The sequence below is a fragment of the Equus asinus genome, chromosome 2 (genome assembly GCF_041296235.1).
Source record: "Equus asinus isolate D_3611 breed Donkey chromosome 2, EquAss-T2T_v2, whole genome shotgun sequence".
NCBI lineage: Eukaryota > Metazoa > Chordata > Mammalia > Perissodactyla > Equidae > Equus > Equus asinus.
Genome location: NC_091791.1, coordinates 162,146,109 through 162,171,180, shown reverse-complemented (window position 1 = coordinate 162,171,180; position 25,072 = coordinate 162,146,109). Strand labels below are relative to the sequence as shown.

At 35.1% G+C, this 25,072-nt stretch overlaps 1 protein-coding gene and 2 pseudogenes across 1 annotated transcript; 2 read left to right on the top strand and 1 right to left on the bottom strand.

The window, feature by feature from the left end:
- Positions 1–4,912: 4,912 nt before the first annotated feature.
- On the top strand, positions 4,913–5,851 carry LOC106835180 (olfactory receptor 4F15-like). Its single transcript, XM_014847357.3, has one exon. It carries the CDS (start codon positions 4,913–4,915, stop codon positions 5,849–5,851), a length of 939 nt encoding a protein of 312 aa, XP_014702843.3.
- A 3,064-nt stretch (positions 5,852–8,915) lies between these two features.
- LOC106835181 (olfactory receptor 4K1-like) lies at positions 8,916–9,815 on the bottom strand (annotated as a pseudogene).
- A 4,832-nt stretch (positions 9,816–14,647) lies between these two features.
- On the top strand, positions 14,648–15,523 carry LOC123276301 (olfactory receptor 4F6-like; annotated as a pseudogene).
- The last annotated feature ends 9,549 nt before the right edge of the window (positions 15,524–25,072 follow it).

Genomic DNA, 25,072 nt, shown 5'->3' with positions numbered 1-25,072 from the left:
CCTGAGGGCAGCCTCCTTAGCACAGGTAGTGTTTCAACAGGGCTGTACACTTGTTGGACTCTATCTTTTCTAGCTTGCCGTTGCGTGTTATTCTATGAGATATGGTGCCAGTTAAACCCTCTCCTATCAGTTCTTTTTTATTAAAATTAATTAACATAAGATACACCTGTGTGCTTCAAAAGTCAATTTGGATTCACATTATCCTTTGAGTGAACCTCCCTTAAACTTGTTCAATTCACTTTCTTGGCTTATGATAAAGTGACAGGCAGGTTGTGAGGGACTAAATCACCCTGTCAGATGCTTAAAACATTTTTTGATCAACAATGTAATTAGCCTTTCTATGGGCAGGATCAAAAACATAGGATAAAATATTACATACCAAGAAACTGTTATTATCAGACCATTCATCCATCTATCCATGCATTCATAAACATTTATTGAACACTTACAATGGGCCAGAATTTGTTAATAAGATACTATCTGTCCTTAGAGAACTCAAAGGTATGGTAGGAGTGACATACAGGATAGTCAAATGTCAATTCATAACATCATAAAATTATGATTGCACAACATAACAGGAGAGCATAAAGGAAAAAGTTCAATTGTAGCAGGAAGAAAGAGGAAGCTGTCTTTGAGGAAGTGTTGTACGAATTGTACTCACAGGTAAGAAACAGTCAGCAGAACTCAGAGCATGCACATATCAGTTCAGTCGTGAGAAGCAAGCAAGCAGGCAGGCAAACTAATATTAACAAACAAAAATGGGGTTATCAAAGTAGTTTAAGAAAATTGGAGAGTACTTGGTGGGGGTAGGGGAGAATGAAGATATGAGGCTGGGGACAGACAGAGGATATATTCAAAGGAGTCTATAAACTTTTGTGAAGGAGTAAAAATTCCTGAAGTTTAGGCAGGACTGTAATCAGATGACTCTCACAGAGACTGCCTTCTCCCCTTTCTTTAACTCCCTCAATTGCTTACTTCTAGTTTTCTTCTCTCCTGTTTTTTTATTCTACCTCTGTCACTTTCCTCCCTTTTCTTCTTTTTTTTTGAATATCTCCATGCTTAAACAATCCAGAAATGTATCAACTAATATAAATACCACACAACCTCTCCAGAAGAAGATACTGTTTAAAATACAAAGCAATAAAAATTCACCTCAAGATGGAGCCCTTGCTGAGAATTTTTGTTACACTGATAATTTTGATTTTTGATGAGAAAAGAGTTGATCACTTACTAGTAAAATTTTATTTCATTTTTTCCAATATTTGTGTTCTATTTCTTAATTTAACATGCTGTGCATCTTGAATTTTCACTTTTGTGTTTTGAAAATTCCATGTTTTTTATTAATAAATGTTGATTATTTGTAAAAGGCATCCAAAATGCAGAAACAAGGATTTTAGGAGTTAACGTCATGTATAATCAATCACATTTTACTACATTAATAATTCTTAAAAGTGAAACATTCGTTCTTTAAGATGTTTTATGTGCAAACACACAGAATCATACTACTGATTCTATTCTGTAAGATTTTTTACTTTAGGTCTCAATTTACGTAGAGCTGTACCATTATTTTTAATAGCTACATAGTATTTCATTGTATAGCTGCACTATAATTTGATTAAAAGATTCTGTATTAATTTCTATTTGGGTTATTCTTTGCTATTGCTACTGGGTAACAGTGTACTAAACATATAAGTATATATACCAGCACTGTGCAGGTAAGCTGTGGGATTTCCTTTTGGTTATGATATTTTCTCCATGAATTTAACCCTCTGTTCAGGGTAAGGGGCCTCAGGGACCTTTGTTATTGCCTAGATTTGAACATTTTAAATTCTAATAAACAATACTAATTCCCACTCTCACCAATCATGCATAAGAATTCCTATAATAAGGACTCCTTTGAACACACTGGGATTAATTTCTACTTTTCTCTTTCTCTCTCTTTTTTGGTCTTGGCCAAAAGACAAAGGGGAAGACAACAAAACAAAACAAAGCTCTTCTTTTAAAATTGCATTTTATTAGTGATTGCTGAGGTTGAAATATCTTTAAATTAGTTTAACTGTCATCTGTATTGTTTCAATTGTGGGTTATTTGTTTGTGTATTTTTCTTTTCCTTTTTAATTGGAACTCCCCATTATGGAGTTAGTGCGCTAACATATTTTAGCATAAATTGTCTGTATTCTTGCCTGATGACAATATTGCTTCTTTTTTTCCCATTGCACTAACAAATGAAGTCAACTGATATTTAAATAAAAAATACTTAATTTTAGAAAATAAAGTAAGAAAAAGCAACAAAATCACTCATTTATTTTCACTACTCAGAGAAAATGATTAGTAATTTCCTTTTACTGTATTATCTCTGAATCTTTAAAGCAATTGTTTCTTCATCGTCTATAATTGTGATCATATTGAATATGCGTTCTACATTTCAGAATATGCATCTTTTAAAAACCCACACATTACTTGGTCAAAATGTAAAAACAGCTGGTTACTCCTTGCAACTCACATCCATTGTCATTCACCTCAATAACTGTCCCATTTTCTCTGGTTCAGTTCTGCTCTATTTTTGCCAGTTATTGGCTATAAAATTCTCCATCCAGTGCCCTTCTGTCAGGATTTCCTAGTACCCCCCCATAATGTTTTCTTTTGGAAACAGTGCTCACTCCACATCCATAACCTCAGGATGCCCATTACTCCTAGCCTGGCTGCCCTCAGGTATATTCTTGGCTATAGAGTATCTATTGTGCTCCCACTTGCTTATATTGTGCAGGGTTGTGCCCAAGCTGGAGCCTGGGCATGATGTAGAGTAGCATAGGGAGAAGCGATGACATGAGAAAAAATGGTAGTCAGTGGTGTGGGGCAAAGTGAAGGAAAGCTTGATGGTGGCAGTAAGAGCAGGAATCCATGGTATTCAATTCAGGTGTGGAATAAATATTAATTATGTTTGGTTATGAAAAGGGAAAATAGTTTAGAAAATATCATAAGAAAAAAATAATATTTAGTTGGAACCCCGTGAAACTGATATTTGACTATTTTTGATCTATTGTAATACCACTTTCCTATGGCTCAAATTAATAAATACATATATGTCCAGAGATCAATAATCTGTTGCTTATCCTTTACTTCTATTTTCTTTTTTTTTTTAAGATTTTATTTTTTCCTTTTTCTCCCCAAAGCCCCCCGGTACATAATTGTATATTCTTAGTTGTGGGTCCTTCCAGTTGTGGCTATTTCCATTTTCTAGACTTAATTTTTTTAAACTTGTTTTCTATACTTTTTCTTTTGTAAGCTGCTCTTTTTATTAAAAGCTCAGTAAAACATTTTCATGATATTTTTCTATATATAAGGTTGAGTGCTTTTCCCAGTTGGATGTACTATTGTACTGTAATTAAATTCCTCATTGTTTGGGTCTAGGTTATTTCCAAATTTTTTTCTTCTTATAAATAATTGTGCAGCACTTGCTGCAATATCTAAATATTTTAGCTTATCTGCTCTTATTACTTTTAAAAAATTCCCACAATGAAAGTCTTAGTAATAGGCAATTTTTAAATATTTGAAATATATTTTGAAATTGTGTTCTGGAGAAGGTGTATGAATTTGTACTCCGAATTACAGAGTATGAGAGAGTCTGTTTTCTCACAGTGTCACTCATATTATTCACTTATTTTTAACTCTAACACTTTTCTACAAACATAAGAGCAACTCCGTATTGATTTATTTACATTTCCTTAATTGCTAGTGAGTTCGCTGTTCTTCATATCTTGGCTATTTATATTTCTTATTTTATCCAAGATTTTATGCATTTTTCATTTTAAATTTGGTTTATCATTATATTTAACAACTATTTTGCCACACTTGTTTTTTATTTTTAAAAAATTATATGGAATATTTAAATTTTTGAATCTGAAGGTGTCATTTTTTTCTGCATGATTTGCTCATGTGGGGACATGCTTAGGAAGACTTTTTTCTCACACAAAAAATTATCTAAAAGTAAGCCTATATTTTCTTCTATGTTTTTGTTTCTTTTCTTTTTATTTAAATAGGCATTAAAAGCTCATTTTAGTTACTGTTGTAAGGTAAGGAATTCAATTACCTTTGCCGAGTTTGGTAAGCTGTGTCAACACCATTTATTGACAAATTCACCTTTTCTACGCTGATTTGATATGGTCCAGAGACAGACTCATAATTTGTCTCTCTTTCTTCCCTCGAGATCCTGCTACTGCATTCTTCACTTCACATCTATTGTAAACTTTTTAAAGCACTAACGTGATATTTCACTGTTCTGCCTCAATAGCTTTCTATCACTTCTAAGATATAGGCCAAATTCTTTACACACCCTTTAGAATTCTGCCTTGATCAGACCCTTCCTGGTCTTCTTTGATTTATCACAACCTGTTCTGTTTCTTCATGCTTCAGAGATTTCCTATGCCATTCATTTGGGTAGATCACTCTTCCTATTCTTACTCACTTATTTAACTCCTATTAATCATTTAGGTCTTAGCACGAACATCTTCTTCCAGACCAGGGTAGACAACGCTGCAATGAGCTCTTATAGTTCTCATAACACTTTGTTCTTTTCTTCAAATAACTTATCACCATTATAATTGTCCAGCTATGTGATTAGTTATTTAGTACTTCAAACTAGACTACAAACTACATAAACACAGAGTGTGTGTTTTATCCCAGAATGTGGCACGATGCCAAGTACACAGAGGTCTTTGTGGTAACTACTCAATGAACATTTGTTAAAGAAGTATACTATTGTATGACTTTTTCAAGGGAATTTTGTGACCGTGGGTGAAGATTTTTCTGTAACATCAGAACTTGAAACCCAATGATATCTGCTTTTTTCAATACCTCTGGTATATCACATTATAACTATCTTAATTTGTTCCTTTCAGGTAACACAAAGTCAATGAATAAAACAAATTACTCTCCGGTGACTGAATTTGTGTTCCTGGGACTTTCTGCCTCTAGACCAGTGCAGCATCTCCTCCTCGCCTTCTCTACGGTGTTTTATGTCACAATTGTTCTGGGAAACCTCTCTGTTGTGTTTACAGTGGTCTTTGATCCTCGTTTACATTCCCCCATGTATTTCCTTTTAGCCAATCTCTCATTTATTGATTTGTGTTTTTCTACCGTAACGGTTCCTAAGATGATTTGTGACCTGTATTCTGGGCACAAAACCATATCCTTCCAGGGGTGTGTAATCCAGATATTTGTCCTTCATGTCCTGGGTGGATCTGAGATGGTACTGCTCATCACCATGGCCGTGGACCGATATGTGGCCATATGTAAGCCCCTCCACTACCTGACGATAATGAGTCCACAGATGTGCATTTTGCTTCTGTCTGGTGCCTGGGCTATTGGCCTCACTCACTCAGTTGCCCAGTCAGCTTTTGCTGTTCATTTGCCTTTTTGTGGTCCCAATGAGATAGATAGCTTTTACTGTGACCTTCCACGGTTTATCAAACTTGCCTGCACAGACATTCACAGAATGGAATTCATGGTTACTGCCAACAGTGGGTTCATTTCCATGGGCACCTTCTTCTTATTGATTATCTCCTATATCTTTATGCTGGTCACTGTACGGAAACACTCTTCGGGGAGTTTATCCAAGGCCCTTTCTACTCTTTTGGCTCATATCACTGTGGTGGTTTTGTTCTTTGGACCATGCATCTTTGTTTACATGTGGCCATTTCCCACAGTGCCAGTGGATAAATTTCTTGCCATTTTGGACTTTATGATTACACCCATCCTCAATCCTATCATCTATACACTGAGGAACAAGGACATGAAGATGGCAATGAGGAGACTGAGTATTCAACTCTTGAGTTTGAGGAAGATCTCCTAAATAACTCACAAGAGCGCAAGTTACTTTGTGCATTTATTTTCAAACTGCTTCAAGCGACACTAATGCTTAAATAATTATGCAAAATTTTGGGCTTTTTTTATGAAATCATCATTTTATAATATTCAGAATAGATCACTGATTACAAGGTTACATTGAATTATCAAGATAATTCTCTATTTAACAAGTTTGTTTGACAAATAATACAAAGTTCCAGGAAACATTTATGGGGAGTTGTTGAAGAGCATAGATTTCAAACTGAAAATCCGACCTCAGACATCAGACTGTCTAAATTCAATTAATCCATTGAATTCAATTTATTCAACTTATTAAATATCTTAGAGCTAATATACTCAAACTTTTGATGGAACTATATTTTTATATTTTTTGAAAGACAAAAAATGTATGAGAGAGGATTTAAAACCTGGGAAAAAAAAGAACAGAGTGGGAGAACTGAAGTAGACAGAAAATAGATAAGATAGTTTCATAAGGGAAGATTGCCATATGGTGGGAGGGAGAACAAGAAAAAGAACTTCAAAGGTAGTATGTTTCTTGTATTTGGCCTGTGGCTACTAGTCTCACCTTTGCTTGTCTCAATTCCATTGGACTCAAGACATAACTAGATGGCCATGGCAGGGAAATTTATATATACATATGTCACTTTTTGCCGAATTTTTGAAATTATGACTTAATGTCTATGACTTAATCACTCAATGAATTTTCTTTAAGTATTAAATAGATGTTGGTCTGGTCATTTCATGGCTGGTATTATTATTATCCAACAACTACTCTGTCCAAATTGTTTGCTGACAATTTTGCTCTAGTAACTTGTCTTGTATAACTCTTTCCTTGCTTGAGGCATGGGGCCCAAGGATGTGTGTGTGTGTGTGTGTGTGTGTGTGAATAATCTGTAGAAATTGTGAAACTAATTTACTTATATTTTGCTTTGATAACTAGGGGATTGAGCCAAATTCATTGCTACATTGTGAAAGGACTCTATGTCCTGAGTATATGTAATGCAAAATTCTCTCTAGATTATACAATAAGTAATATTTTATATTTTTCCTGCTTATGATTATTTTGTTGCTTAATATTTGTATTCATAGTGAATTCTTCTTAGGTACATTAAATTAAAAGGGACAAATATGAAGCCAGATTTCTGCTTGAGGAATTTGCCACATTTATGAAGCTAGCAGGAGAAGGGAGAAGACGACTAAAGTTCTAATCTCAAAAATTCTGAAGGGCAAAACTGAATCACCTGAAATCGCTCAGGCTGAGGAGAAAGAGATGCGCTATAATCATAAACAAAACTGGAAGGGATATATCTAAAGAATAGGCACAAACCAGAAGTGCATTGAGTCTTATAGAAAATACAGTCTAAATTCAAATAGGCTCAGCACTTGATTGGATTGAGGTGATAACACTTGAATCTTTATGCTGCATGGAGGAGAAGGTAAATAGTTTCTGGAGGAACATATCAAGTCAGAGCTATATGATCTTTTACACACAATGTCTAACATACATAAAATAATTATGGAATATGCAGAGAAACAGGGATATGTGATTCATAATTAAGAGGTAAATAGTTAAAAGAAGCAGACCACAGATGGCTCAGTTGTTGAAATTACTAAAGAATATAAAATAACTCATATATTTAAAAAAGACATTAAAAAGTTGGAAAAATGGAAAAAAATGAAGAATTCCATCAGAGAAATGGAATATCTAATAAAGAACCAAATGATATTTTAGAACTAAAAAACAAATATATGTAATTATGAATTTAAGCAGACTTAAAAACAGATGGGACACAGCAGAAGAAAATATCAGTGAGTTCAAAGACAAGTCAATAGACATTAGCCTAACTGATGTACAGAGCTATAAAAGAATAAAGAATTAGAACATATGTATATATGTATATCTCTGATTTATATATCTATGTGTATATATAGGTCTACATATATAGAGAGAGAGACACACACAGAGAAAAATAGTATTTTATTTAAGGGTTTATGCCTCAGACTTTCTATTGAGAATGTTATAAAGTACGCAGGACCATGTTATCTCTAAAAAGTAATATGAAATTTGAAGTACATCTGGCTCCACGGATTTCAGACAAGGGGATGTAACCTTGTATACATTTTTGAGGCATGGAGTAGGAAGAATTTTTAAGTAAATTTTGTTATATATAGTCATGAACAATTCACAAACGTTGTACATAATCTAATTGCTTGCGGGCCATCTGAACACTGTGGTGAAGTAAATGGTAACTTATTCTAAAACTGGACTTTTTGACCTACCTTCATACCACTTTTCCCCTATTTTTGTCTGGTATAGATAATGAATCCCCAACCCATTTATAAATAGAAAGAGAAGAAGCAAAATCTCCAAAGTTTGTTAGTACATTTTCTTTGTATTTAACATATATCTTCTAAAGACAAGTACACTGTTTCACAAATAGCTAAAACATAATGTTAAAGGAACAACACTCTCTCCAGATTATAACCGTAATCAGGTTTTTTTCTGAGTGTGATGGGGAATACTTAATGATTATCTTTATGCTGTTTATCCAGATAAGATAGCTAGAATCTTAACTAATTGATAGACTAATTTGTCCATTTGTAAAAATAAAGATAGCAATATTCAAAGGACTGACTTATTGACAAAAACTTAGAGAAGATCTATATGAAATGCTTTGCTCAAAGAAATGCTTAGCATAATAGAAAATTTCAGAATGTGGTGCTGGTTGTTGAAGTAGCAGCATGAATATAAATAATAAGAACATTGTTATTAATTTCAAGCCATCCTTGAGCACAGCCAAAATCTTAATCATAAAGACTGGCCAAATTTCCCAGACAGAAAATCATTTCGAATTCAATGATCAATAAATGATTGTGTAATATAATAGAATTGCCACAAAATTTATATCTGAAGATACAAATGATTTCCATATGTGAATAGGAGAACATTTTCCAGTCCCAAGTAATCAGACAGCTGTGGCTAATTTAGGCAGTGTCCACTGGATATTCTGATAATGTGAGATCTTAAAATACCCACAGAAATCCATATGCTAACATTGTAGTCTCTTCACAGCATTTCTAATCTCTTTGTTTCTTAGAGTGTAAATGGCTGGATTTTGGAGAGGTGTAATGACTGCATAAAATACAGCAAGAAAATTGTCCACCCAGGTGATGCTGAGTGGCCAAAGATGAGTGAAAATGCAAGCCTCAAAGAATAACACCACCACTGCAATGTGGGCTGTGCAGAGGGAGAGAGCCTTGGATGCCCCATCCTTAGAGTGAAAGCGGACTGTAAACAGAATATAAGAGGAAGAGATCAGCAACAGAATGAAGCAGATGGTTGCCAGTATTCCACTATTAGCATTTATCAACATTTCTAGAATATGGCTGTCCATGCAGGCTAGCTTGATCACCAATGTTATATCACAGAAAAAGCTATCCAGTTCCCTGGATCCACAAAAGGGCAGCTTTATAATCACAGCTCATTGCCTTATTGAATGCACAAAGCCAGTGATCCATGATGTCATCACTAACTCAATGCAGATTTATCTGTTCATGATGCTGGAGTCATGGAGTGACTTGGCCACATATCGGTTGTAGGCCATTGATACAAGCAGCACCATCTCGCCTGCTCCAAAGAAATGTCCAAGGAAAATCTGACACATGCAGCCTCCAAAGGAGATGGTCTTGTTTTCCTTGAGGAAGTCTGTGATCATTTTAGGTGTAGTGACTGAGGAAAAGCAGAAGTCAATGAAGGAAAGTTTGCCTAACAGGATGCACATAGGAGAGCGGAGATGAAGGTCAGCAATGATTAGCTCAATGAAGATATTGCCTAAAAAAGTGATCCAATAAAGAGAAAAAAATATCAGTAGGAGGAAGGCCTGGAGCACCCATGAATTACAATGCCCAAGAATAATAAATTCAGACAGTGCAGACTGGTTTACTTCTATTTAGTCCAATTTGTTCTAAATTCATCTGAAGAAAAGACATGAAAAATTAGATTTTCTGAATAAATAATATGTGAACCAAGAGGATTTCTTATACATTGCTGATAGAAATCTACACTGATGTAATCACCTTGGGGAAAAGTTTTCCTTTATCTTGTAAAGTTCAATATTCAAGCATTCTATAGCCCAGTAATTTCACTTCCATTTACATACCCAAGATAAACTCTTGTGTATATATATATATATGACAAGAAATTTACAATATTACCCATAAATGGGACAATGGAATATTATTCAGAAACATAACAAATAAAGTACAACTATATGATATAAAGGCATCTTAGTAAGATATAAAAATGAAGAGGGAAAAAAAGTCCAAAATGGATCCACTCGGCATAATTTTAATAAGATGAAAAGCGATACAAAAATGACAGTATACATTGCAGGAACTTGTATAAATGATAAAACTATGTCCAGAAAGAGAAGATGTAAGATGTGAGTAAGCTCAAGTGGTGGGAGGCCAGGGGTCAGCATGAGGATGAGCACATAAGCAGTTGTATGTTATTATCAATTGCTTAGACCCTGCATTAGGTCATGTTTGCATGAGTATAATTTTATTATTAAATAAACAAACAAAAACACAAAATGGGCATGGAAAAATGGTGAGAGTATGCTATGAATCAGAAAGCATGAGTAATTCAATTCTGTGGACCTGAGGTAAAATAGCATGTTTTTTATGTGACATTTTATTATTTAGGGGCAGTATGGTAGAAAAATAGTTTCTATATGTAAATTTGAAAGACTGAAACAATATTTAGTATATTATTGAAGATTAATATTATTTTGTTAATAAATAAATTAATGAATCAATAATCAGTTAAAAAGAGATATTAACACTAATCTTGACAAAATGACAAAGCTTTTTCACCCACAAACATAGTTAACTAAGTACAAGAGTTGATAAACTGATCAAGGAGAAGGTGGTTGACAATCAGTGAAAGAATAAATGTTCCAGGCATAAAGAAAAAATAAATTGTCAGCATCAGGAAGAAATATTTTTTGTTCATGATTCTCAAAGCTACGAAACCTGTAAGAAAGTACTCAAAGCCTGAGGTCTACCTCAGCCACAGTGAATCCTGAGGTTTAGTCATGAATATTTAACTCTAAAATGTGTTTGAAAGCTCTTTGCCAGACATGATCTAGGAACATAGAACCCACAATCTGTGTTGTTTCTGATTCAAAACAAGATGGCTTCTGAGAAACTAAAATATGGGAATCTCTGCATGGATTAAAATGATCCAAAGTCTGTGTTTAATTCTGGTAGAGAGACTATGCATCAAGTTACATGAGAAAAAGATTTTTTGTGTTACAAATGAGAAGGTCCTTGGGACCTGAGACTCTGGCTATACATTTTTAGTTACGTAAATCCCTCCATCTCCAACATGTCCATAGGAAACCATTTCCAATTAGACTCATATGCCTTAGCCTGAGAAGCCATGATTTTTTAAATATGGTATGTTCTCCCTGAGAATCTTTGGAGAAGACATTCTTTTGTGAGAGCAGAGTAAGTGGCACATACAAACTAATTAGATTTCTTATCAACAAGTTAGAGAAACTTTGCCTTTAAACCAGTCATTTTTGCTATTGAATTTAATTACTTAAAAAATCTAACAATTCTACTAAGCTGCAAAATAGGTATATACTCTTTCTCTCTCTCCCTTTTTGTTGTTTTTTCCTTCTCTTCTCCCACATTCCCTTCTCCTTCTCTTTCCTTTTGTTTCTTTTTTTCCCCCTTTACTTCCTCCTCCTCCACCTTCTTCTTATAAATTTCTCGATCTCAAGGGCTTTGCCACAATGAGTCAGTTGTCTCCAACAGCCATTACCAATTCCTGACAACTAGTGTTCGTAGCCCTCTGTCAAGTCTGAGAACGAGCTATATAGCTTTTTTTTCATTTTCTATATAACTCAGAGCTATGCTAAACTCTTTTAATCACTGTTTCATAACCATAATAACAATCATATAAATTTTACTGCTGAAGCAACACAGTTAATAGAGGATCTATTAGCGTTAACTTCTGGAAAGAATGTTAGTTTAGCGAAGGATTTGGTTTGGTTGAGAATAAATGTGATTTCTATGAATCAAGAAAAAGTAATAAAACTCAAAGAATACATGTCCTATTAAAAGGTAATAAACATAAAAAGAAATATAAATGGCCAAGAGCTGTATGAAAAATATTCTCTGTACCTTTAGTAATTCTATTATTGCTCTTGGCACTAATCACTTCAGGTTTTCCCCTAATTTAGTCTAGGTTTACCCTCACTGTTGTCTATAATTAAAGTTGTTGTTGATGTTGTTGTTTAAATCCACTGGAGTTATCAGATACTGTGGATGAAAATAAGAATAGAATTAGAAAATACTAGATGTAGGAGGAGCTTTTAATTTTTTCTCATCTGGTCAACAAGAATTTATTGAATATGTTCTTGCTGCATATTCTGATCACTTTTGGGCACTGAGATGAAAATGAAATAGACTCCAGATCCTGTAGGTTATACCAAAGAAGTAAAAGCTTATGCCTGCTTTCTCACTTGCTTTAGAAGTTGTTAATATTATTTTAGCTGAGTTATGAAAGATAGAATATTACTACTTAAATAATTATATAATAGCCATATTAATAATACTGTTATAGTTAATTTTCAAGCATGCCCTAGGCAAGAGAGGTAAATCTCCAGATTCCAAGAGTATAACTGTAAAATCGAATGACTTAAAGTAGAACTCACCAAGGAGAATCAAAACTTAGGGGAAAAAACAAAAAAACAGGAAATAAGACAATTCTCCTTTTTTTTAAGCTGTTAATTTCAGGGTCATGTGAAAACTAATTCCCTCCGTCTCTCTCTCTGCCTCCCTAACTCTCTCTCTCTGAAAACCTTCATGTGTTAGAAACTTTCGCTCACCTTGTCTAACTTAATCTTCACAATAACCCCATGAAATAGGTCTTATTATTCTCAGGTCAACTCTCAGTTTAACCTGTTAGAAGTCTCAGTACTGAGAAATAGCATGACTGGGATGCACACACAATGTCTCTGACTCCAGTCCTTCTGTCATACATCATTCTGCATCTCTTTCTGTTCAGTTCCAAGAGCCTAATTATATTTACTTGGTAACTGTCGACTGTTAGAGCTTTTGAGAGATTTGCCTCCATATTTTGTTTCTTCTTGAGCTAAATCATTGACAATCAATTTTATCCATGTTTGGGTGTTTCTGTTAATTACACTTACACATCTCTGCCTGGAAAAGTCTCTTAACCCAGGAAAACTATAGACCCTGATGGTTGTGGCACTGTGAGAACGTGAATACTTCCTCAACCAGGGCATTAGGGAGCTGTGAGACAGAATAGAAGGCATTCTTTTTGAAGGGTAGGGAATCCAGAAGTCCCAAGATGTGGCTGTGAGAAGAATCCCTTGATATTTCTCGAAGCTATGCAGCAATTCCAAACGACCCCGATTAGTATGTATGGAAATATGGTATTAAAACATTGTGAAATTCTCTTAAATGTGATAGTGGAAAGGAATTAAGAGAGAAGCTAAGAATGTACACAGTATAGGCTATATCTTCTTACTGGAGAGACACCATATTTGATCATATTTTTTTCCATGGATAAAGCATTGTCCATATTCTAGCTAGAATCCGAAATAAAATCATATTGCAGCAAAACAAATAATCTGTTTCTTTGTGACTAGTGTTTAAGGGAGAGTATGAGGCATATGTCCACTGCAGAGGGTAGCCTCTGGAGTAGGAAACTTTGAAGCTAGCTATGCAATGTTCCTTTCGGACTCCTTAATTTCTGAATTTCTCTGAATTGAGAATATCACCTGAAAGTGTGCCTTTTGTCAAAGTCAAAGACAGACCTGGTGAGTACAGTTATAAAAGTTCCAATGATGGAAGTTAAGCACAGTTTTATTTGTTTTGTGTGTGTGTGTGTGGCAGGGGGAAAGATTGGCCCTGAGCTAATATCTGTGCCGATCTTCCTCTATTTTATGTGGGACGCTGCCACGCATGGTTTGACGAGTGGTGTTAGGTCCACACCCAGGATCCAAGCCCATGAATCCTGGGCCACCAAAGCAGAGCCCACAAACTTAACAACTACGCCACCAGGCTGGCACCTAAGCACAGTTTTAAAACATTTCTTTGGTTCACTTTTTTTAAAAAAGAAAAAAGAACATTATTTCAGAACTAAGTTGCCATTTCTAGTCCCAGCAGAAGCAAATGACTTGGGTAAATGGGAAGAGGATGATCAGCAGAGGAAGATGAGCTAGTCACTGACGTGTGCCAAGTGTGCCTGTAATAGACCAGGCAGCCTTCAACTGCTAGTTTTGTGGAGCTTAAATGGAGAATAGGGAAGCATTTGAAAGTTTCAAAATTTTCTGTGGTTACTTGAGCAATGCTCATTAAGTAAAAATTAACATTATTAATATTCTTCTAAATAAAAAAAATAGAAGCATACTTTTACTTTCATTTACAAAGTATTATGTAAATTCAGTATTATTGATTAAGATTTCAACACTTTATAGGTTTGAGAGGGAAATATGATAGTCTGTCACTATCAGCCCTTTCTTATTATTTTCTTCACCAGAAAAAAAACCTGTGCACATTTTAGTGGTTATTGCTTCAGTTTCCTTTACATGCAATTACATAATTATATGTGCACAGTTTTATGTATATTTGGAGGAGTCTTGTTTGCTTTTGAATATATACAATAAGGAAGAGTACTTTAAATTCTAATTTATTCAAAATCAGCTTATGGTTAAATATCTTTAGTTATCACCAGACAAAGCCAATGTATGAAGCAAATTACCTTGAAGTGTCTGAATTTGTGTTCCTGGGACTTTCAACCTCTAGACCAGTGCAGCATTTCCTCCTTGCCTTGTCTACAGTGTTTGAAACCTTGTTGTGTTTGCAGTGACCTCTGATCCTCATTTACACTCCCCCATGTACTTCTTTTTAGCCAATCTCTATTTATTGATCAGTGTCTATCTACCTTAACAGTTCCTAAGATGGCTTCTGACCTGTACTCTGGGCACAAAAGCATATCCTTCCAGGGATGTGTCATCCAGATATTTATCCTTCATGTCCTGAGTGGATCTCAGATGGTGCTGCTCATCACCATGGCGTTGGACCAATATGTAGCTATTTGTAAGCCTCTCCACTATCTGACTGTCATGAGCCCACAGATGTGCATTTCACTTCTATCTGGTGTCTGAAGTATTGGCCTCATTCATTGTGCGGTCCAGTTAGCTTTTGTTGTCCATTTGCATTTTTGTGGTCCTAATGAAATAGATAGCTGTCATCTTCCTCAATTTATTAAATTTGCCTACATAGACACCTACAGTATGAGATTCATGGTTACTGCCAACGACAGGTTCATTTCCACAGGCACCTTTTTCTTGATGATTATCTCCTATATTTTCATCCTGGTCACGGTGTGGACATGCTCCTCAGGTGGTTTGTCCAAGGTCCTCTATACTCTGTCAACTCACATCACTGTGGTGGTTTCGTCTTTGGACCATGCATTGCTGTTTACATGTGGCCATACCCCACAGTATCAGTGGATAAATTTCTTGCCATTTTGGACCTTATGATTTTACCCATCCTCAATCCTGACATCTATGCACTGAGGGACAAGGCTGTGAAGATGGCAATGAGGAAACTGTGATGCCTTCTGTAAGCACTACTGTAAACACAAATGTTTAAAATATTATACTATCTTGAGACAATTTATTGTTATTAGTTCAACAGCTCATAAAACCTTAGTTTATTCTATGTTAATGACCAATAATTTGATCATAGATTTAATTATTTATCTATAGGATATTTTATATAGTTTTAAGTTTTTAAAATATAGGAAATACACATTGTGTGACCTATATTTTGAATAGTCCATAGAACCTCTTAATTTTTTTATGATTTAAAGACCAGAGTCCTATATTTCCAGATCTACCAGTGTATATTGATATTTTCCTCTGTAACTGGTTTGAAAAATTCTCATGTAAAGAAAATGATTGGTTTTGTCACAAGTATTTTTGGCCAGGCAATGCTAGATCACTTTCCATGTTGATTCAAGTTTGCTGTAGCTTCTTTTCCTTCCTTTACTCTGTTACTTATGTTAAAGAATGTGCTTAGCTATATGAATACATTTTTAAAAGAAATTTAATTTCTTTTTCAGATTAAATATTGTCTGATATTCACATATGCATAAAACAATAAAAAGAAGAAATAGTTAAACAATTATTAGTATTTTGGTTACTGTTTTAGGATGTGGTCATTAAGAGGGCAAGATTATGTCTTTTTCCTTCAGCTTTACTTTTAACTATTCCCTTCAAATGTGTACTGACAGTAAAATGATATCAATTGGTTAGTAACATTCAGTCAAAGAGACCTGGGCTAGGATTGAAAAAATGTTGAATTAAAGAGAGAAAATTCAGATGTAATCTTACCCAACAATGGATCCAATGCAGCACTGGACACCACTCCATGTTCAAGCACCAAGCCTGAGCTTTTAGACTTACAGGGAGCTCAAGCCACACAAAGGAACACAATATCTTTTGGAAAGCTTGCTTTGTTGAAATTGTATTTTTAAATTGTATTTTTAAACTGAGATGAAATTTTCTTCCCTATGTATTTCATATAGTACTCCTCATTTGTAATCTGAATTATGCAGAATAAAATATCTTCCATAGTGTCTCCTCATTTCATATTTGAAAATAAAAATAATGCTATGTATCTTCTGGTTTTATGTTAAATATTTTTTCTGAAGCTAAACATATTAATCTTAAATCATTTTAGGCAAAATTCCCCATTTTGAAAATTTTACAAAAAAAATTTTTTTGTGGGACAACCTGGAATATCAGTTTAACTTTTTATTAAAATCTGTTTCTGTTCTGTTCCCTAACCCTAAGGAACCTGGACCTAAGTTGACACTGATTGCAGCCATAAACCCCAACCCTAACCCTTAGGAATGTGAACCTAAGTTGATACTGATTCCAGCCATGAGGCAGTGAAAATCATATAATAATATTCCATCATAAATGAAATTTCATTAGATTTGCAATTCAAGACATAACAGAACATCTGAGTCATAAATTCAAAATCTCTGATGAAAATAACAAAAAAATATGGAAATAAAAAATAAGAGCCGACTTAAATCCAGTACAAAATTTGAACAATGTCATTTCAGAAATGAAAAATAAATTACTAAGTATGCAAAGGAGAACAGAATGGACAAAATTACAGTGAAAGATACAAAGAATACAGACGAAAGGAACCGGGAAATGAAACCTAATTAGAGACAGAAGTAAAAGAGTTTTGGAGAGAAGGTTATATAGGACCAGGCAAATGATATTCAACATTTGCATAATTTGAAAATGAGGCATTATAATAGAACTCATATTTCAAGCTTTTATTAGTGTTTCAGAAATAAAAGACTGGAATCTACCTAAGTGAAACAACTTGCAGTGAACTTTGGAAAACTGACCCCAAATGGTTAATTCTAAGACATACCTCAGTAAAATTATTAGATATCTAAAATATAGTATCTTCTGAGCCTCATATCAAAAAACCCCAGTAACCTAAATAAGAAAGAAAATCAGGTTGACATCTTCTTCATGATAGCATACAAATAAAGACAACAATGGAATCACATTTTTAAAAGCCTCAAGGAAATACGTGAGATAAAAATGTCTTATACTGCCAATTTATCCTTCAAGTATATCAGGATTAAAGAAAAATAGTTTTAAGTATGCAAACTTTTGTGAAATGTGCATATATGCACTTCCTGAAGAAATCTAGATGACCTCCATGCAATTAAGGTCTATGTGGGGACCCTTCAACAATCCTGATACTTAGAATTTAATATATTGTATTATAGATTTAGAACTTAAACAAAAGAGAGGATACTCATGAAAGAATAGTAACTGTTAACTCTCTGATAAATTTAACAATTTTAATGGAGAAAGGATAGAAAAACAAAAGAGTAGAAAAATGTGTTGATTTTCCCATCAGCAATAGGTAGGAGTCAAAAAAACTAATAAACTCAAAAAACGGAAGTCCAATTTTTTTAAGTGAAGAAACTAAGCACATTACAGAAAGATAGACACTGAAACAAGTGATAAAATTTTATGACAAAGCAATATAAAAATAAATTTTAAAAAATTAAAAAAACAATATTGTGATAGATGTGTTAATAATAACACAAAACAAGGCAAAACAATAACTAAAATAGGAGAGATCTGTTAACAGGCATTGACAGACCATATTCAATCTGACAGGTCAAGTGGAAAATATAATAAGTGAAAATAAAAATATTTATGGGCCGGCCCATGGCCCAGTGTTTCAGTACAACACGCTCTGCTTCGGCAACCTGAGTTTGGTTCCCAGGCAAAGACCTACACCATTTGTTGGTGACCATGCTGGGCCAGTGACCCACAAACAAAATAGAGGAAGATTGGCACAGATGTTAGCTCAAGGCAAACCTTCTTCAGCAAAAAAATAAATAAATAAATAATATAATCATAGTGAGCTAGATATTCTGGTTATATGGATATATATCGGACTTTGTACCTCAGTAATAGAATTCACTTTTTCAGGTGTACATGTAACTTCACACACCAGCAATTGGTTGTTTAGTATCTAGTTCCTTTCATGAAGGAGAACACTTCCTGAAGGTAGATGAGAGTTTTAAGCCTGAACTTGACTCAGTGTCTGGTGTGTAATTGGGTGCTTTCAGTAGGGATTCAGTGAGAGCTTATTGAATAAATGAATGTTTAAAAACACCTTGTGCCTGATAGTGAAAATTTTTAAAAATTGCACCACTGGAAATCAACTGAAATCTTTTAACGCTTCTAAGCCACTTAATTTTAACTTTTCCTTTTATGTAACAACAAAATGAATAAATAGAGAAAATTAATCTATGGTATGTAAATTTGTATTCCTGGACCTTTTTAACTTTTGGTCATGCAGGACTTCTTATTTGTCTTTTCCATTTTTCATAACATTTCCATCACTCAAAAGAAATCTCAGGGGCCGGCCCCGTGGCCGAGTGGTTGAGTTCGCGCACTCTGCTCCAGGTGGCCCAGTGTTTCGTCGGTTCGAATCCTGGGCGCAGACATGGCACTGCTCAGCCAGTCGTGCTGAGGCAGTGTCCCACATGCCACAACTAGAAGGACCCACAAGTAAGAATATACAACTATGTACTGGGGGGCTTTGGGGAGAAAAGGGAAAAAAATAAAATCTTTGGGAAAAAAAAGAAATCTCATGCCTGTTAACAGCTGATCCCAATTTCTTTCTCCTCTCATCCCCTGGCACCCTGGCACATTCACTTTCTGTCTCTATGGATTTGATAATTCTGGACATTTCATACAAATGGAATCTTATATTATGTGGCCTTTTATGTGTCTGGTTTCTTTCACTTAGTATGTTTTCAAACTTTATTCATATTGTAGCATGTGTCAAAATTTCATTCCTTTTCTGTGGCTGAATAATTTCTATCATATGGATATACTGCATTTTGTTTATCCGTTCATGGGTCGATGGACATTTGGGTTGTCTCTGCCTTTTGGCTACTGTGAATAGCACATCTCCAAAGAATTTGCCCATAAGTTTTCATTTGAACACCTGTTTTCAATTCTTTAGAGTAGAAATACTGGGTCACATGATAACTTTATGTTTAGCATTTTGAGTAACTGTCAAACTGTTTTCCAAAGTGGTTGCACCATTTGTGTTCCCACCACAAGTGTATGAGCAATTCAACTTCTCCACATCCTCACCAACACTTGTCATTTTGCCTCATTTTATTATTCTTTATTATGGTTGGTCTAGGTGGGCATTAAATGATATCTCATTGTGGTTTTGATTTGCATCCTCCTAATGACGATTAATGTTGAAAATCTTTTCACATGCTTCTTTGTTGTCCACTTGTATATTTTCTCGAGAAAAATGACTATTAAAATCAGTTGTTCATTCTTAAATTAAGTTGGTTGTCTTTTTATTGTTGAGTTAAGATTTCTTTACATATTTTGCATACTAGACCTGTATTAGTTTTCTAGAGCTGCCATAACAAATTACCACACATTTGATGGTTTAAAATAACAGAGATTTATTCTCTCACAGTTTTGGAGGCTAGAAATATGAATTCTATGTGTTGGCAGGGCTGTGTTCCCTCCTAAGCTTTAAGGAAGAATCCTTCCTTGCCGCTTCCAGCATCTGATGGCTCCAGGTGTTACTTGGCTTGTAATTGCATAGCTCCAATGCCTAGTTCCATCTTTATGTGAACTTCTCCTCTGTATTCTTATCTTTTCTTCTGTCTCTTATTAGGACACTTGTTATTGGATTTAGGGTCCACCCCAATTCTCCAGGATGATGTCATCTCAAGATTCTTATTACATTTACAAAGACTCATTTTACAAAGATCACATTAACAGTTTCAGGAGTTATGATATAGATATATCTTTTTGAGGCCACCAGTCAACCCACTATAAGACCTTTGTTAGATACATGATTTACAAGTATTTTCTCTTATCCGTAGGTTTTATTTTCACTTTCTTGTTTGTTTCCTTTGACATACAAAAGATTTTGGTTTTGATGAAATACAATTTATCTATTTTTTCTTTTTTTGATTGTGGTTTTGGTGTTGTTTAAAGAAACCATTGCCTACAATAAATAAATAAAAGAACAGTAAATAATAAATAAATCTGTTCCCTGGGCATGTAATATATATTTCTAGAATGATACCATTTGGATTTTTTTTTCATTCATGGGCTGGGGAAACAGAAAATGAGAAGGATGGTGGTATGAGATGTGGCTGGCAGACAGAAACCATATTATGCACAGCTCTTAGATCTTGGAAAACATCACATTTTGAATTTTATCCTGACGATAATGGATAGCCTTTGCAAGCTTTTGTAGTATGTGTTGATTATGTGTAAGACACTGTTAAACATTTCGCAAAAAATTATGCATTTTATCCTTAACACATCATGAGAATGAGATAGTATTTTACATAAACTGACTTAGAGAAGTTATGCTTCCTCTAAAAAATACTGGCATCAATGACTGCCTTCTTTTCATAGGTCTGAATTTCAAGCCCATGGGCTCCTTCTCTAAGCTTCTATTAGTTTTAATAATGTCAGACTCTTCCCCTTATACCTCCAGCCCCAGAGCTGGTACTTTGTTTTTTCTGTAACTTTTTTAATGATCCGTTAATGTTTTTAAAAGTTTATCATTTTCAGTTCCTCACAGTTCTTTAGTTCTTCAGATTCCAGTTGTTAGAGTTAACCATCTCTAAATAATATTATTTTATTAAAATAAAAAGTACAGTTTCTGTTCCTAATTCAGAAATTTGTAACACAATTTCTCCCAGGAAACAGATCCTTGAATATGAGGTTTTGGAACTGGCTTTGTCTTGTCCTTGGGAATGAACACAGTGTTGAACTCCTTACCGATGTGAAATGGGATGCTAGGAATTCCATTACCAGCAAGCAGTGGCATCATGAATAATTAATTGTGTTGGTTATACTAAACTAGCACCTGAAGCAAGCAACTATTGTACTTGACCATTTTGTTACTAATGATGATTATAAGGAGTGTGATGTGTGATGGATTTGTCTGAATGCTTACAGAAAGGAATAACAAGTTCAGATCTTTAAATGTTTATTTCAAGCTATAGTCTGAGAACTGGAATAATCCTATGGCAGCTCTTATATAATATCTTGTTCATTGTAGTTAAGATGTAATCTTTCTGAAATTAGACACAAAATTTAATTTTGTTGGTTGGAGAATTACAATTTGATTTGTGAAATTAAGGACATTGTTTAATAAGGAATGGGGGCATATTTGGAATTAAACATGCACACAATCTTTCACACTTCTAAAGATGTGTGTAATTTTTTTTTTTAAATGCTGAATTCCTAGGAATTTCTCCTAGATAAGAGCAGCCTAATTTTCAGGCAGTGTTTGTTCAAAGGCTGTGCTTATATCTCTGTTCTCATCAACCTTCACTCTTCATTGGAACTATGTGTGGCTTGGGAGATGCTTTCAAGGTTGACTGTAATCTCAGGAGTGTTCTTCTTGGCTAGTTCTCTCTGACAAATTTCTGGCTTCCCTGCTGTTTTGCTTGTAGATACCATTATGATGGAAATTCCAACACTCTATTAACTGCTCTGTACTGAGAAATCCATGTTTTTTGACAATGTCCTTAGTTATGGAATTCTCCATGCTGTGTTCCAAATGAAATCAACCACCTCAGACAGAGCTGCATGGCCTTCTGTCTTTAAAGCCTGTCTCTCTCCCTGATCAGAAACTTTGCACCACTGCATAGGAGTTAGAGCAGAAGATCTTGGTTATAATACTTTCCATTTCCATCAATATATTCCACATTTCTTTTTTACTTTAGGCTAAACAATTCTGAACTCTTTCAAGGGTTCCTCACATAATACGATTCTAAGTTTCCTTACTGTCCTTGAGTGAACTTCAGATTCTATGCCCTAAGTTTGATATTCCAAATATAACATGACCAGCACAGAGTCATAAAAGATGAGAAGAGAAGGAAGGAAAAGAAAGGAGTATAAGGAATCTGAGTGAAGGGGACTTTTTTCCTCTAAATAACCACAGCAGTCATGATTTAGAAAATAATCAAACAATCTAGCTCTGCATTACTATGTGGAATCAAGTAGGAGGACCATGGATATCTTTACTTTGCAAATATTTCTTTTCAGTATTACATTGAGAGCAGTTTTGATGTTAATATAATAAGCGAACTATCTGTGATTGTCTCATGGAGGCATCCTTATACTAGTATTTATTAACTTGAAGGTATACATCCACCTGTAGAGTTAACAAACTTGAAAGTATTTAAAAGGCTACATATAAATATATTTATAGTTATATCTTTATAATCTTTATTATAGAGATACAATTCATAAACCACAAAATTCATCCATTTTTCGTGATATATTCTGCAGAAATCTGGATCATCTTGGTGATGTCAGCATCACGGAGGAGTGAGTTATTCCATTTGTCTCTCCCCTCTAAGTATAACTAAATAGACGTTCATTAACCAGCAGAGAATTTCCTGCACAAAGCAGCAGGATGTCTGAGAGATCCACACAGCCATGCATCTGAAGGTGGGTGGACTGGAGCCCTGGGAGGCAATGGAAATAGATGAGGTTATCACTCCCCCTCACCAGTGGCAGTGAGCCAAGTCGTGGATCCTCACACAGTGGTTGGCACAACCGTAGAGGAGGCAGGTGCAGGCCAGCCCACATGACTGCTTTTGAAGTGATCGCCCTGCCTGTGGGAGAGCACACTGTGCTGCAGCAGCCCCACCTAAGGGAATGCTCTACACAAAGTGGTGGCAGCTTAGCATGTGCGAAGGCTCTTGCCCAGTGAGCACGGTGCAGGCAAGAAGGTGCCCTGGCTGTGCAGAAGGCACTCTGCCTGCAGTGCACAGCAGCCCAAGGGTCCACTGAGTGGTAGCTCAGCCCCTGCATAAGTGCACCTTCCACCTAGCACAGCAGCTCAGCCAGTCCCCTGAAGAGCGCAATGGGCCCTACCTATGGGAGAGTGACCCACCTGCAGAGAACAGAGGTCCCTCTTACAGTGCACAACCCACTGCCCAGTGCAGAGACCCTGCCCATGTGAGCACAACCTGCAGAGCAACTGCAGCCAACCTGCGCAAACACAGAGCAACCTTACCTGCACAGCATCCAGCAGGTGGGTTGGGTTCAAAAAGCACAGTTCCTACTCCCCCACCCCCAACAGTGGCAGATGGAATCTGTGACCTAATACTACCACAAATGTGCCGGCAAAGGATCAATTCATCAACCATGAGGAACTACAGTAACACTTCAGAGCAGAAGGAAAATGACAAGTCTCCAGAAACAAATCCTGAAGTCACAGGAACTTACCATCTAAGTGACAGAGAATTCAAAATAATTATCATGAAGAAACTCAGTGAGTTACAAGAAAACTCAGAAAGACAATTCAGTGAGCTCAGGAATAAAATGAATGAACAGACTGAATACCTCACCAAAGATATTGAAGCTCTTAAAAAAAACCCAGAAATTCTGGATATGAAGAACACAATTAATGAGATAAAAAATAATCTAGAAAGCATAAACAATACAACTGATGTTATGTAAGAGGGAATTAGTGACTTAGAGAAGAGAAATATATAAATGCTTCAGGTAGAGGAGGAGAGAGAACTAAGACTTTAAAAAAATAAAGAAATTTTTCAAGAAATATCCAACTCAATTAGGAAAAATAATATGAGGATTATAGGTATTCCAAAAGGAACACAGAGCTTGTTCAAAGAAATAATAGCTGAGAAGTTCCCAAAACTGGGGAAGCAACTGGACTTACAAGTATATGAAACCAACAGAACTCCTAATTGCATGAGTGCAAAAAGACTTTCTCCAAAGCATATAATATTAAAATTGACAAAAATTCAGTGGCAAAGAAAAAATATTAAGTACAGCAAGGCAGAAGAAAATAACCTACAAAGGAACCCCTATCAGGCTCTCAGTGGATTTCTCAGCAGAATCATTATAGGATAGGAGAGAATGGAATAATATATTCAAAATACTGAAAGACAAAAACTACCAGGCAAGAATACTCTATCTAGCTAAACTATCCTTCATATATGATGTTATGAGTATTTGAATGGAAAAATTGGCCTCTATGTATTCATTAAAATATATTTGTTGAGTGTTTGTTGTATATTAACCACTGTACTAGGTACCGCAGTTTCAAGAATTAACGAAGTAAGGCATAGCCCTTGACATGTCAGGACTTACACAAACTGTTAATAATAACTTAAAGCATAAATATTAGCCCTTGAGATAGAGATAACCAAGAGAAATATCATTAGGCTTTACCTTTTATTTTTACTTTTACTAAGTTAATGGAAACCAAACACAGAGTAACCTTCACACTTGCTCCCTGTGTACCTTACCACCGTTATTTCCTTCTCTCTCTTGTTCCCCTGCTACTTCCCTTAAGTATTTGGGTAGGAAGCTAAGTTAAAGAAAAAATAATAATTCTGTTGCCTCTTGAAAAGAGGTTAAGTGAAAGGTTTGAGGGAAAGAGGCAATGTTACAGAAATACTTTCTAAATGGACATAAAAGGAAATTCAAGAAAAGTTTATTAAGATGCTATCCATCAGGATGGATGTGTAACTCTGTTGAATGAACTTCAGGTTCTCATTTAACAT